Source organism: Melanostigma gelatinosum (genome assembly GCF_949748355.1).
Source record: "Melanostigma gelatinosum genome assembly, chromosome: 11".
Classification (NCBI taxonomy): Eukaryota; Metazoa; Chordata; class Actinopteri; order Perciformes; family Zoarcidae; genus Melanostigma; species Melanostigma gelatinosum.
This window is the reverse complement of record NC_136644.1, coordinates 5,297,816-5,312,481: the sequence shown is the minus strand read 5'-3', so window position 1 is coordinate 5,312,481 and position 14,666 is coordinate 5,297,816. Positions and strand designations below refer to the sequence as shown.

At 41.6% G+C, this 14,666-nt stretch overlaps 1 protein-coding gene across 2 annotated transcripts; it reads left to right on the top strand.

Moving 5' to 3' along the window:
• Nucleotides 1-799: 799 nt before the first annotated feature.
• LOC306784274 (centrosomal protein of 95 kDa-like) lies at nucleotides 800-13,965 on the top strand. 2 transcript variants are annotated; one of them, XM_079278176.1, is made up of 21 exons: nucleotides 800-942; nucleotides 1,772-1,900; nucleotides 2,505-2,612; nucleotides 2,867-2,977; nucleotides 5,052-5,166; nucleotides 5,805-5,923; nucleotides 6,610-6,803; nucleotides 7,464-7,530; nucleotides 7,784-7,851; nucleotides 8,038-8,234; nucleotides 8,366-8,468; nucleotides 8,667-8,784; nucleotides 8,874-9,079; nucleotides 9,564-9,659; nucleotides 10,357-10,507; nucleotides 11,769-11,938; nucleotides 12,083-12,157; nucleotides 12,365-12,517; nucleotides 13,057-13,203; nucleotides 13,322-13,393; nucleotides 13,781-13,965. In XM_079278176.1, the coding sequence occupies exons 1-21, from the start codon at nucleotides 918-920 to the stop codon at nucleotides 13,955-13,957; spliced, it is 2,601 nt and encodes an 866-aa protein (XP_079134302.1). In that variant the 5' UTR covers nucleotides 800-917; the 3' UTR covers nucleotides 13,958-13,965. The 2 variants fall into 2 exon arrangements, with proteins under 2 accessions (XP_079134302.1, XP_079134301.1); XM_079278175.1 differs by having other exon boundaries at nucleotides 5,049-5,166.
• Nucleotides 13,966-14,666: the final 701 nt, after the last annotated feature.

Here is a 14,666-nt window from a genome sequence, read left to right as displayed (position 1 = left end):
AAATAACTGACATCCTGCACATTTTAGTTCCTCGAAAACAGATCTATATCTCACACAGTAGCGTGTGAACGTTCTCTAAAGGCCAGTCTTCACTTCTGCTATTGAGAAATAGATGTTTATTCTGGAGAAACTGTCCACACTGTGGCAGTTCAATTTCTCATATCTCTCAAGGTAGATTTGAATGTGTCTTGTAAGCTTTTTATTTCATAGGTTAGTCAGTGAGTGAAGGGGTATTGGGGACATGAGAAGTGAGACATGTGATGTTCAGCTTGTATTTTCGCCAAAACACACTTACACACTAGAAATAAATATGTCATTACACTGCTGATGGGAACATGTGCTTTTTGTAAATGTAATGATTAACGTCACACAATAGAGCGCTGCTTAACTGTCAAACTATTATTTGGCACAGGATAACATTTAAATATAAATTAAATTCATCATAAAATTAAAAAAGGTCAAGACACCTGTTTTTGGTCATAAGGATGGATGTAATGTGATCAGGTTAATCCTGGTGATGTCGGACTATTTTAAAAGCCCCCTCAACCCTTGAAAGTGTGGAGATGTATTCTACGAAATTAAGTTGTTGTGAATGTTTCCAGCTTTGATATTGTCAGCTGACTTGATTAAAGGAGGGTAAAATGCTGCCTTTTGCCTGGGTTATACACACTAACCAGCAGAGGGCGGTACGCGCTCACCAAAGGGAACACCCGGAAACAAAGAACGAGCCTAACGTCCAATCAAACAAGACTTCAATTTTAAACGAGAGACGGCAGTTCCTTCTCCCAGAAACCCACAACAAACACCAGAACTGACCCCAGCTGTGAGGTCGGGGCTCCGGGTTACACGAGATTATTTTCCAGCTCACTTAGTCCGTAGATTTTGAGCTCCAGCTGCGTCTCGTCGACAGCTGTTTCATGGGAACCCAGGAGGGAGAGAGAGGTGAGGCAACGAGACCGTGCTCCAGACCCGGAGAAAGCTAGCGACACGTAACGCTAACTTACAGCTAACGTTCAGGTTATTGTAGCTCTGCTGCTGTCACCGAGCCTGTCATCACAATAACATACACGGGCTACACTTTAGATCTACTTTTTAATTGAAAGATTGACTGGAGCTCTCAGTTTAACGTTCTCTGATGATGTTCCCGTTAGCACGCTGAAGTAGCAACGTTAGCTAGCTACTTATTTGAGTGAACTCAACCGGTGAAGTTATGGTGAAACACGTCAGAGGGGATTTAAAGCAGGCAATGAACTGTAGACTACAGTCTGTTGTTTTAACATCCCAAACCCATGGCCACCAGTGTTATTTGTTAAGAACTATGTCACTCACTGTTAGTCTTTAACAGAAGCTAGCTGGTTCAATTCATAGTTATTGACAGACTCAAGAAACATACAACACAAATAAGGTACAATACATAACGTTACGTTGAATATAAAGTGTAGTGATTGTGTGTGAGACGGGGAGAGATGACTCCCCGCTCTCAAACTTAAGTTTGCCGCGGATGAGCATCATGAGTGAACATTATCACCCCTAGAGGAGGTACTGAACCTGCTGAGAGACGTTAAAACACGGTGAATGTCTCCATAATGAGCTCTAGAAGTCAAATCTTTCTTCATGGTACACTGATGTCTTCTTTATTAAGAAAGTGTTCTGTTTAACCATTCCCTGCCTCTATTTTTTATTATTCAGTAGAAATACTTTCTAGATATTGGAGTCAAGCGATGACTTCACTGTTTTAGATGATTCTGAAGACTGTTGCATTCTTCCACAGATTGGGTAGATGTGGCAAATGATCTACTCAGCAAGTGTCCCATAAAGCTGAGGCTGAGGAAACTGACGGACTGTGACGCAAATGTCTTCATTGCTCTGTATGAAAACATCTTGGGGGAGAAAGTTCCAGGTAAGATTCAGTTGATCGACCGATGAGTAGATCAACAGAAACATAGTAGACATCTATTTCAACAAGTCATTGTGTAGGGTTTTTTTTTTAAAAGTAAAATCTGCAAATGTTCTCCATTTCCAGCTTCTCCGTTGTGATGATTTGCTGTTTTTCTTTGTCAAATGCGATAATAAGCCGAGTATCTACAGATTTAGTATTGCTGGTCAAAATGACCACATGATTAATTAATTCAGCAAATTGTCAGCAGAGTAATTAATGATGAAAGCAACCATAATTTGTAGCCCCAACAAGGTAATTAATATTCAAATCAAAGGGCCAAAACCACTGGCGGTTAACAAGCCGTGAGGTTTTACTTTAGAGCATTATCGCCTGAGTGTGCTTAGTGTGTCAGGAATGTTTCCTAAGACCATTAAACATGCAATCATGCGACTGTTAATGTCGCTGAGCTCTTTAATACATTGTTATGTTCGAGAAAGACTTAAAGTGAAGGCCCTCTTGTGTTCAAGGAAGTGTGTGAATGCATGTGGCCCTTGGCGTTGTTGTGCATTTCCTTGGTCTCATACATGCTTTGGTTATTCACGTTGCTGCGTTTGTATTTGTTCAGATTACATTGCAGCGCCATGCAGTCAAGAGGATAACGTCCATAACGTTCAGTCTGTGATTGATTCACTTTCCCTGGATTACCTCCAGATCAGTCTCTCACACATCACAGGTATGATGAACACGATCACTCTTTACGACAACATTAAGCCATGTGCATCTACAAGAGAAGAGCAACTAAGATAAACGGCTACGTAAATTCAGACGTGGATCGACTTGAGATTGGAATTTGCAAAAGAATTTTGGTATCAAGTATCTTTATTTTGGGCTGCATGGCCCGTTTTCCTGCAGAAGCACGAGGACAAATGTTCTTCAGCAATAAATCGGATGAGCCCTGAAATAATAATACTGGCTGTGTGTCTGCAGGAGAAAATGTCGTCAGAGGCGACAAAGAGTCTATCAAGAACCTTCTGGAAATCTTCGATGGCCTCCTGGAATATCTCAAGGAGGAGATAAGCGAGGAGTCACAGAACGGTGGTAGGCAGATTCTTTTGTCACGTTTCCTTCATCAACCTGACAGATAATTATATGTTTTTATCTCTAACAAAAGTTTTGCACACAAAAGGGCTTTGTTTTATGTCACAAATGAGTACCGTATAATTTTAATCACATATTTTGAAGCTTCATAATGTATAGAAACTTGCCAAAATGTTTTTCCGGAAGATTCAGCTTTAGTAACTCGAAAAAGCCGGTGACATGCTAGTGTTAATTAATTAATTACATTACATCAATGCACAACAAAATACTTGTTGATTTGACATAAACATTAGAGTATCAGTAGGGCCAAAGAAATTGTTAGTCGACTAACGCTCATACGAATTTGTTGTCGCATCAATTAGTTGATTTAATTGACAGATCTGTAAAACAAATAATAATGAAAACTAATAATAATTAGAATGTAACTTCTTTACATTCCATTAGAATGTAAAGAAGTTACATTCTAATACAATGCAACTTCTTTACATTCTAATAGAATTGTCTTTTGAAGATGAACAGGACATTTTTCAGTTTCAAGTAATGACTGGGTTGTTACTTTCGGTGCTGCTTTAGTATTGATCATGTTTTGATATTTGAGTCATGTTGTGGATGATCAGATGGAGTTATGATGGTCGCAGTCGCCCAATTGCAGATTCATCTTGAGCAAAACCTTTGCCTATTGTACAAATCAGGCCCATAGGAGTTTACAAGGCAGGTGTCCTTTCTCTAAACACTGACCTGATGCATCAAGTGGATATTTTTTGCTGAACATAATATTATGCATTTGTCCTCTATATCCTCTAGTCTGAATGAGCATACTTATAAACGCACTGTTACAACTCCTTCATAGTGTCATATTGCTTTTCGGAGAATTATGATGATAAGTTCATAGTAGATGCAAAAGTATACTTATGTACAATATATTATGTTGAACATTGTTGCTCCTGAATGGATCACAGCCAACCCAATTATGTTCAACACAGCTCCATGTCCTTGGTCATGGTGGCCACAGCACTTAAAAGAATAAACTTCATCATTCTCAAAATTATGACCCTTTGCTTTTTTATTAACAGCATTTACTTGTACTTTTACTTTCAATACTTAAGTACATTTAATATCAGAAAATTACTTTTGATACTTAAGTACAATAAATATCAGATACTTTAAGACTTTTACTCAAGTAGTGTTCTAATAGGTGACTTTTACTTTTACTGGAGTCATTTTCCAGTAAGGTATCTTTACTTTTACTCAAGTATGGCTTTTGGGTACTTTATACACCACTGATTAATTGACAATACAACATCTTTAAATCTCATCATGCTTCACAGAGCAGTGGCCAGAGTGTCCTCAGTTTGCCTGAATCAGCTACTTTTACTTTTACGGACTGAGCCATAAGTCTCTGTTTGGGATAGAGTGCTTGTTTGTCCTTCAGCATGAATAGGATATAATGTGTCCTGAACCCAGTTTAGAACCAGTTGGTGCCGGATTTTGACAGAGAACAGTCGGCTCTCTTCATGTGCCAGAACTGAGCATGCCTTTGTATGAGTGGCCTGTCCCTCAGACCGCTGCCAAACGGCAATTAGTAGTTAATGACTGTCTGCACACACAAGTGATCCGAACTTCTAAATGGCCTAATTAAACATCCTGTATGTGCAGTACTGAGTAGAATGTAGCTAACAGCTGTCTGTGTACTGAGCTGCGGTGACATTGGTGCAGTGCGATGTCTTTCTTCAGTGTCTAACAGTGAAGAGTTCTGCTGTTAGTGCTTCGGCTGGTTAGCAGTTGCTGTATTTGGCTTTTGAGTTTACATTAGTGCTCAGAACTACAACATGGTCTCAGTTGTTTGTCAGACTTCGTAGGCTGTGTCTTTGAGGTTTGTCTTTTTGAACAGCAGTACAATACTGAGAGTGAGAATTAAAGGTTATATGTGTTCGTTCCTCTTTTAATATTCCATGGAAGTCATTACGTGTCGTGATCACAAGTATTGCTTTCTCTTTGTGTTTTTTTTCTATACATACATTTGTTTTGTTTTCTCTCTCCCTCATGGTCAGTTGTTCATCTTTTCTTTCAGAAGAAGTGAATGACAGTGTGAGTGAGGATGTGCCGGATGAAACCAAGGAGCCCACAAGCTGCAAAGCCACACAGCAGGAGACTAAACTGGATGGAGGCTCTTTGTCTTCCAGTGGAGAGTAAGATCTTCTGCTACACATACCGGTACTCCCGCAAACACGAAGATGAATTGCATTGGAGTTAAATAAATATTACTCACAGGCCCAATTGTTCCACGTAACTGCGACCATATCATTCAGCTTCAGGGCGTATCCGGCCTGTACATCCTGTTGACTCAACAGCCAGTTTGGCAAACGTTCAGCAGTACGTTTGCCAAACTCCATAACATCCTCTCCATTCATATTTTGCGATGCAATTTCCTCTGTTGCAAACGTAACTAGTTAGTGCAACACAAGAGAACAAGGTAGTTCTGTTAAGCATTCCGCCTGACTACAGAGAAATACAAGCTGAACTATTCTGTGGGTCTTCCTTGCCATCAGCTGTGTCACTGCAACGTCAAATGACGGCGCTGGAATCAGGAATGCTATGACCCAATTTAAGACAAGGCGTGGATCTGGAAAACTCGTATTTTACCATGCAAAAGTAATGATTTTAATGTCTTTGGTGCTGAGTACTCATTGAATCGGTCAGTTCGAGAGTTTAAATCAGTTTGTCGTTTGATGAATTCAGGGAAAGTATACCACAGAAAAACATCCGTCATTTATTGTACAGTACTTGTGTGAACTTTGGGTAAATAATATCTCGTCGTATCATTCAGGTCCGCTGTCCATTCCAGTAAAGATTCCCTCCATACCTGGAATGCTGAGGAGATGGGATCAACTAGTGAGCTCATTGGGCTGGGAGTCTCAGCACGCACATTCACAGCCAAACTAGAAGGTAAGACACGCAAACGCAAACCCATCTCTGCCCCACTTGTATGCATACATATCAATGGTTTGTCTCCGCCTTGATTTCCAGATGTTTCACAATAAGGTGTGTCAGGAAATCATGTTCCCTGATTAGAAGATTTCTCAAATGACCTTGCATTGCTGTTTGAAACTATTTTAGGCATTTGAGAGCGCCCACATTGTTTTATGCACTGATTTAATGCTGTTGGTTTAGTTGTCACAGTAGTTGCCTAACCGGTAGTGTTGCTTCACTGCAAACCACAGCCTAACCGTATCTACATAAACCAAAATGATTACAGATATGTGTTTGCTCTGTCACATCATGTTGCCTCCAAGTATCATTGATACTTTGATTCATTTATTATTAAACTATTCATTTATCTTTTACATTTTCATCAATCTCAGTCAAGGCTTGGATGCAGAAAACTCCTAAAATAGACATTTTAACATGCAAAAATGTAAGGTTTTTGTATCTTTGGTTATAAATAGTCATTGACTGCATAGTTTGATGAATTCAGAACCGAACTGGCAATGTTGATGTTATGTTGCATGCGCTGTAACCATTCGACGACCAAGGCGTTCCATTATTACGATTTTAATTTGCAGCTGTTGTAACTCTTTCAATAACTCGCAAGATTAATCTGCCATGACTGGCCGTCCCTCCCCAAACCTCAGACGCAGTCACCGCCTCTGGTCCTCTGGCCGTCCGGGACGCTCCACCGACTGAACCGCTGTCCTCAGCCATCGCTCTGCAGCCTCCCGCTCAGAGCAACACCCCCCGCGAACCCAACACAGACCCGCACTCGCCCAGCAAATCGCCAACAGCTGCTGAGGAGGCAGAGGAGGGAGCCGCTCCTGTCACTGCAGAGGTAGCCTCATTCAATTCAGCATGATGAGGTTCAATAGTTTTACGGTCAATTGACCTCTTATTTGCATGCAGGGAAAGGACATGCAGACTTTATCTTCCCAAAGTTCTAGAGGCAATATATTATGTAGATATATTACTGCAGTGATGTCAATGCAAGACTGTCTCTCTGTTCTGTTTTGTGTATGTTCACTGATCATTCAAAGGGTTAAGCAATACCTTTATTCAAGATAATATAATGCATCACAGAAAAAGTACAGACGTGCACATATTTATAGTTTCACAAAGGAATTACTGAAACCAGGAACTGCCGTCTGACTGACTCAGCACACTTACTTAATAGCAGGCCCTGACATGCACAACAGCTTGGTATTGCGTAGCTACGTACGCACGCAGCTTACCGCTAGTTATGGCTTTAAGATGTTCCTCTCCTTCCTTTGTAGTGACTTGACCCGTCACCAGTGTCATTATGTTCTAAAAGTCTTGTGTCTGGTCTCTGGTGGTCCATGAGAGACATGGATGATTTCAGAAAATGTACCTTTTTTTTTGAGGTGCACAATATGTCCAGTACTAAGCGGTGTCCCTCTGTAGTTAAGTGGTAATGGTGTCTGCTCAGCTTCACAGACATTCATTTCTTGCTCTTTTCTCCTCTTTTCTCACACAGACCTCTGATCCGCCAGCTGAGACAGTTCTTACCAACGGACTACAGTCTCCTCCTCCCCAGCCTCCATGTGAGTAAAATAAATGTACCTGTTCAGTTTAAAATGTCAAGGGATTAAACTGTTTGATATCTTGAATCACATCGTGGGAGTAAAGCCGAGCAGTTGATTGGATTGATAGTTATGACTGCATGGTGGATCTCTGGGGCATCTAGCACATTGTACTGTTTATCTGCTACGCCCGTGTGACTGCTATCAAGTGGAAATCGCCCATCAGAGCGAAGTGTGACTTTGTTCTCGATGTCGTGTTTTGCTCAATTTCCAGGTGCGAGGGAGAAGTCTTTGTCCAGTCAGCAAAGAGCCGGGACAGAAGTAGAGGGGGAGACACTTGAGGTAAGAGAGTAACATGCCGTCACCAGTTTTACAGCAACCTCAAACCCACACAGACACGTTTGGATCCGTATTGTTTAAGTATGTGTTATCGCCAGCAACCCGGGTTGCTCTGTCTAAAGTGACTTATTGAAAATATTTCCTGAGCATAATCCAAATTAACTTGAATGACTTTTTGTCTAATTTCAGCTGACCAATGGGGAACCCAGGAGGGTTTTGTTCCGCACCAAGCCAGATGTGCTCTTCCTCACCCTGCAGGATGGGAGGACAGTCACAACCCCTTCTCCGCCAGACACCGAGGAGGAAGAGCAAGATGAGGAGTATCTAGGTTATACACTAAAACAACTGGACAGCAGGGTAGATCACAGAGTTGGGACAGGCCTCAGGTAAGATAGGTGGAGTGCCGGAGGACAGTAGGAAGCTACAGATTAAGGAATAGCATGTCCTCGTTGACATTATTATTTTATGAGGGGACAATGTTTCTGACTGCTGTCTTTGTAATCGTCTCCCTGAACAGGAAGGAGTCTCTGTCGTATCGCAGACAGAGGAACAAGCAAGCGGAAGAGGAGCTGCATCACTTATCTGAAAACCTTTCCCATCGGCTTGAGGAACTCGATCAGGTGTGTGTGTGTGTAGTTTGTATAAGGTCCCAGCATATTACATTAATATTTTCAAGCAAAAGCTGTTTTGATCCTTTCTGCATGTGTGCCGTCTGCTTTGTTTGGAGTATGTTGTGGTCAGCTCAATGCAGTTTGCTTTAGGACAAATACATATTTGTGAATTATCACTTTTACGTTTGCAACGTGTAATTCCTACAGATGCTCAAACGAGTTCTGGGGGAAAGCGGAGAGTCCAGTGAAGTCAGAGAAGAGGACAAGCAGTCCCACCACAGTGACAGCATCATGGAGTGTGGCAGGACTCCCAGACAACACGCAGGTAAACACACAGTTAACACATTCATTGTCCTTTAAGAGCTGCTGACACTAAAAGTCCATGTATTGAATTGTAACATGTATTCGTTTTAGGAAACCCTGACGGCGAATCCACCCACCGGACACACTCCTTATCCCCCTCCCCCCCACGGGCCCGTCGCTCCCTGCACGGACAGTTAGAAGATGCCATGGCAGAGGCCTTGAGTCTGGATGATGGGAGACAAACCAACCTTGCAGCTTCTGATCATTCAAAGCGAGGAGAGCTACACCACAGACTGTCTCACAGAAAACCTAGCAAGGTACTACCATAGCTATTGGTTACCTTAGTGCTGCCACTTTAAATGTACCATATAGGCAAGGCGTGTTTATTAATGGAGGACGTTGCAGACACGGGTAGGTTCAAGGCGCTATAATATAGAATATACTGATATAATATATATTTTAGTGGTTTTAGTTAGTTTACAGCATATTACTTTAGTTGAACTCAAGAATAAGTTACACCACGCTGACCATGTCAACTGGCTGTAATTTGCAGACTTCTCAATAGATGAAAATGCTTCACTGAAGCCTGACTGAGAGGATTTTAGCTGTAGTTTAAGGACAATAAAGACCAAGTTAGGCTTGATAAATTGAACAGATTGGATATTTTAAACAGGAAAAATAAGACATTGTGTATTTGCTTCCTTGTTTTTTCATCACTCAATAATCATAATCTCAGTTATTAAATGATTCTACTCATGATCTCGTTTATGTTTAAAGTAAAAGTGAATCTTTCTCTTTCAGTATCTGGAGAATGAGGCCTATGAGGATGAGTTGAAAAGATATGAAGACAAAGAACGGGCAGATCTAGACAAGGCACGCCTCAAGGCTCAACAAGCCGTAAGTCACTAGTATGACGTACAGTGTGAATACTCTCAGCTCTCCTTTCTCTACAGAACAACCCTGTTTAAGTGGTTACAGAGCTCAGTCTGTTTCTCATATTAACATAATTCGCATCACAAGATTTTAAAGACTGGCTTTCTTAATCGTGACCTCATGTGATTTAAATACCACCCCCATAAGTCTATCTCGTGTGGCGCATTTGCAGGGGATAAGCAAAGTCTGTATTTTACTCAAATTCACAGACATTATCTCCAAGATATGATGTCATGGCTCTGTGTAACATCCCAAAGACCTCTTGCTCCGGTGAGAATGGGTCTCCATGCCGTGCAGTGAGATGCTATGAAAACATTTATTTTCATCACAGTCATTGAGTATTATGTTTGGAGAAATATAGTATTTAGATTACAGTGCAAATTTCCACTTAACAAATTATGGACATGACGGACTCGCATGTAACTAAGATCACAGGCGACCTCTTTAGACTTTACGATGCATTCAAACAAATAACGTTTCCTCAATTTTCATTTCACTGTAAAAATATAAATAACACGTCATTTGTTGTGTTCTAGAGAAACTGAAGGAGAACATTTTTACCTCCAACAGTTTGCATACACTTGTATATGAAATGTCAAAGGGGAAATAATAATGTGTAGTTTGCTAACAGTTAAGTGTGTCTGTGGCTGTGTGTTTGTAGGAGCGCCAGTACAGAGAGGCCATACTAAGGGATGTTTCCGAAGCCCCCAGACTGTCCCCAGCGAGGACGAAGGCCCAGCGTAGTTCACAACGTCACGTACAAACCACAGCAGGACGGAGACGGCAGGAGGCCCCCAGGAAAGCTCCTTCAAGTAGGTCAAGACTTGTATATTCACCACATGGACCTTTCTATTATCATTGTACACATGTGATTAGTCTCCACAACACAATGAGTATTTCCACTACCAGCAAGCAAAGCCATGCTTATCGCCGCTCTTACTGCTTTACTCTGATTGTGTTCCTTATTAGCAGACAAAATGTTATTAGTTTGGACTGAAGCTTCAGCTCAACAGACACACTTTACAATATTTCTTGTCCTCGTCAAACATCTCCAACTGCATAATAATGCTCCACCTTAAGGCACATCTGAAAGTCATGTAAGTCGGAACCCGGTGAAATCGATATGGTGACCAGGACACTTCTTTGTTGGAGCAGCCCAGAAAAACGCAAGGACGCACCATCTTTTTAAACATTTACAATTTACGTAATTTGGATTACGGTCTGATTGCGCAACTGCACGTCTTGAAGTACCTGACTCAGACAGTCGGGCTGCGGCGTAATACAGTGCGTGGCACAGTTGCGCTCATGCGTAGGACTACGGTAGTTCTACGGTTGAGAAAATATAGTGCCAAAGGAAAGTGGTGTCAGACGGCAAGGTAAAGCAGTGAAAATATTTTTTTATACAGCGAACACTTAAATTAATATTGCTTTTAGGTAGGGCGTTCTTTTAGTTGCCCCTATTCAAAGCAGTCCACTGTTCTGTGTCAGTACACTGGGGGTGTGCCGACCACCATCTACTGTACATGTGTTTTCAGGACTCGACGAATAGCTGTAGGTTTCAGGAAGTAGTGTTTAGGTGTGTTCGACCTGTTTAGAAAGGTTTCCTTCACAGGTTACCTGCAACTTCCAGTCAGGATGACCCAGACTACACCCATGTCAAATGTCAAGTTATTTTACTGTACATGGGTTTTTTTTCCAAAAAAAAAAAGAAAAAGGAAGTCAGCTCACATGACACAAAAAAAATGTATCAATCTGTTACAATGCAATTTTCGCTGACTTTTGCTTTTAAATTTCCCCAAAAACAGCACAGTAACACCATATGAACCTTTTGTATGGTCATAGTTGGGTCATCTTGAACAGTAATCTATTGTAAACTGCAGCTAACCTATGAAGGAAAGGTTCTTATGACTGGTCAAAGATGATTATTTGATGACATTTTAACTTTGGAGCTCCCTTTTTAAAAAGGACTAGTGTGGATTAGGTGACCTCTAGCTGTGAGGTTGCAGATTTCAACCAATTGTAGTCTGATTATACTATGGTTGTAATGTTCCTCTTCTTGTCCTCTCTCTGCAGTGAAGGTGAAGGAGAATGAACTCCTTCCCGTGCTCCTTGAGGAGTTGCCCCACCTTCACATCTCCCCCCACGCCCTGGGTCGGATGTGGGAGCAGCAGATGCAGCAGGTGGACAGACTCCATGCCCTGTCATCCCCTCACAGCCAGCGTCGCAGCAAACTCTCAAGCCAGGTAGGACAATGTGGCCACTGCAAGTCTGCCGTGTGCAGGAACAATGGGCCTGACTGTGGTGTCTGTGTGCTCTTTAAAATCTGGAATGTACGATGTGGTGGAAGGACTGATGAATGAATATGTAAACGCCTGCTTGTCTGTCAGGTGGAAGAAGCCCAGAGGAAACATGACCTGCTGGTGGAGATCATCCGTAAAGACAAGGACCACAACAGGCGTCTGGTGAGCATCAACACATAAACACACATTCAAAAGGTCCCTTCACATTTAAGTAAGCTTATCAACAACGGCTACAATGGATGTTTAGAGTGTCATCATATTTTTTTTTACAAAACCGTGCACCCACATGACTTCACCTGCCTGTTCTGGACAAGCGGTGTTTGTGAAACACGGCTGACCAGTTATAAGCTGAACCTGTTTATCTTCCAGAGGGATTTCAAAGAGCGTATCCAACAGCAGAAGTCGACCCAGAACAGACAGAGGGAACAGAGGCAGCAGGTAGCACGCGCCAAGAAGTACCACAGCGACTACCATGTCCAGCACCGCGCCCGTCTGATGAGGGCTCGCACCAAGGAGGAGAGGGTGGGTAGTGGAGGCCGGTCGCAGCTCTGCGCTCCAGTTCTAGGACTATGGCAGCGACTAACAATTACCCAAATATAGAATTACATCCAATTTATTTATTTAATGTCTTGGATATAAAATCGAAAGGTTTCAAAGTATTGAAACGTGCCACAAAAAAGGTCAAATCTTTCCAGAGCTTAATATGACAACTAGGATTTGCTTGTGTTGTCTGACCAACAGTCCCGTTCACAACCCAAATATATAAAATACTCAATGATAAAAAAAACTGAGAAAAGCAGCTGATGTTTGGCAACTTTGATGGCTCCCACAAACTACAAGGATGCAATGGACTTGAGGTTGTTGACATTGTCCATCTCTTCTGAAACCCAAACTTTATTAGGCAAGTTAGGTCCCTGTTTTAACATCTTTGTGTGGGTGCTTGAGGAGTCTGAGCTGTAGAGCAAATAACCTTAGATATGAAGTAGTATAAGTTGCATCACAAACCATGGGAACATCTGGCGTGAGTCTTTTGCGTGATGTGTGGTTGTGTGTCTGTCTAGATGTTTCAGCAGTTGTTTGAGGAGGGTTTGGAGCTACAGAAAGTCCGGTTGAGGGAGCAGAAAGCCTACGCTAAGGAGCAGCGGCTGGAACATCAGAGACGACACCAGGACCAGATCAAGTCCATGGAGAACTACTACAAAGACCAGGTAGGACACACACAGACCTATGTAAGAACCAGGAAGTCACACGCACTGTTGTATCGTTTTTAAATGGACCTACTCATGAATTCCAGGATGATGCTTTAATGTGCTTCCTCTCTTTCAGTTTTCACTACTTGCTGAAAAACTTTCCCAAGAGCGGCAGGATATCCAGGTCCGGAAAAAATCTCAAGAAAAGGTAAACATTTGAAAAATCTTTCAATTTTAATCTTATTCGTGCACAACATGAGCAATATGTTTTTAATCTGAGTTAAAATGCCACAAATCACCAACTTGAATGGACTCATGTTGGAAAGCGGAAGATGTTTTGCTTTAATTTATTAAGTAAATGCAGCTTGCACAATGTAATGGCTAATGATTGCGTCTATACTTATGAAGGTAATAAAATAGTAGCAGAGGCTACCCTCTGACTACATTTTTTATATATTTTTTTTATAAATTTATATTTATAAATTATTATAAATTTTTTATATATATATATATATATATATATGAATGAGACTTATTTACTTTTACTAAAGTTAAACACAATCTGAGTGCTTCTCCTCTACTGCCATTCCCACAGGCTCTGCTAAAGATGAAGAGAGAGCTGCGTTCCAGGATGGAGCGTGAAATCGGTGAATTGCAGAAGATCATCATCCAGAACGACGAGGACGACCATTTCCAGGACCTGGAGGTCCAGGCGCTGCGCAGTCGGGTCCAGATGGCGTCCTTCCAGTACAACACTAGCCATCTGCACTGACGCGGGGCTGTTTTAAACTCCGCTCAATCCAGGCTGGATTAACATCATAGGAACACGCTGCAAAAGACTTTGTTTCTGCTTTTCACAACTAAGGGTACGACATTCTGCCTGAACAATACTTGTTCCTCTGTCTCCTCGAGATCTTCCCTCAGAGATTTGCACAAAATAGGAATTTAAGAACTTATACAAGTCCTGATGGTTATTAATGAACTGAACACACTCTACAACATGTAGCTATTAGCTAATTTAGCTAACTTCCTCTCACCTCAGCTGCTATACGTGACCTTAACGACATCTTGGACCAAGTATCCTCCTTCCACGGGTTTTTAGTACTTGATAACAAAGAATGTTTTGAAATGGCTCCCTCACTGTGCATTCTTTGAGTGCTGATATTGTAGCAAACAACTAGTGAACATGTTCTTCCTCTTGCCAAACAGGGATCACTGATGCAAAGTTAACGAGCATGAATGTCCCCCACTGAGATTTTTAACTTCCATTTTTCCCCCTTATTCGTGCGATGTCTTGCGTTTGTGATTTAACCCTTCCAGTGGATTATTTATTTTTAAGCTTTAATGTTTGATTTTTAATGAACCTGGTGTTGTGCTGTCCGATCACCAGTGGCGATGACAATCAAGTCTTTCATGACTCCTCCTGTTCTTCAGATACACTGATTGTTTTCACTCTGTCAGAACTAAACGTGTTGTAGTTT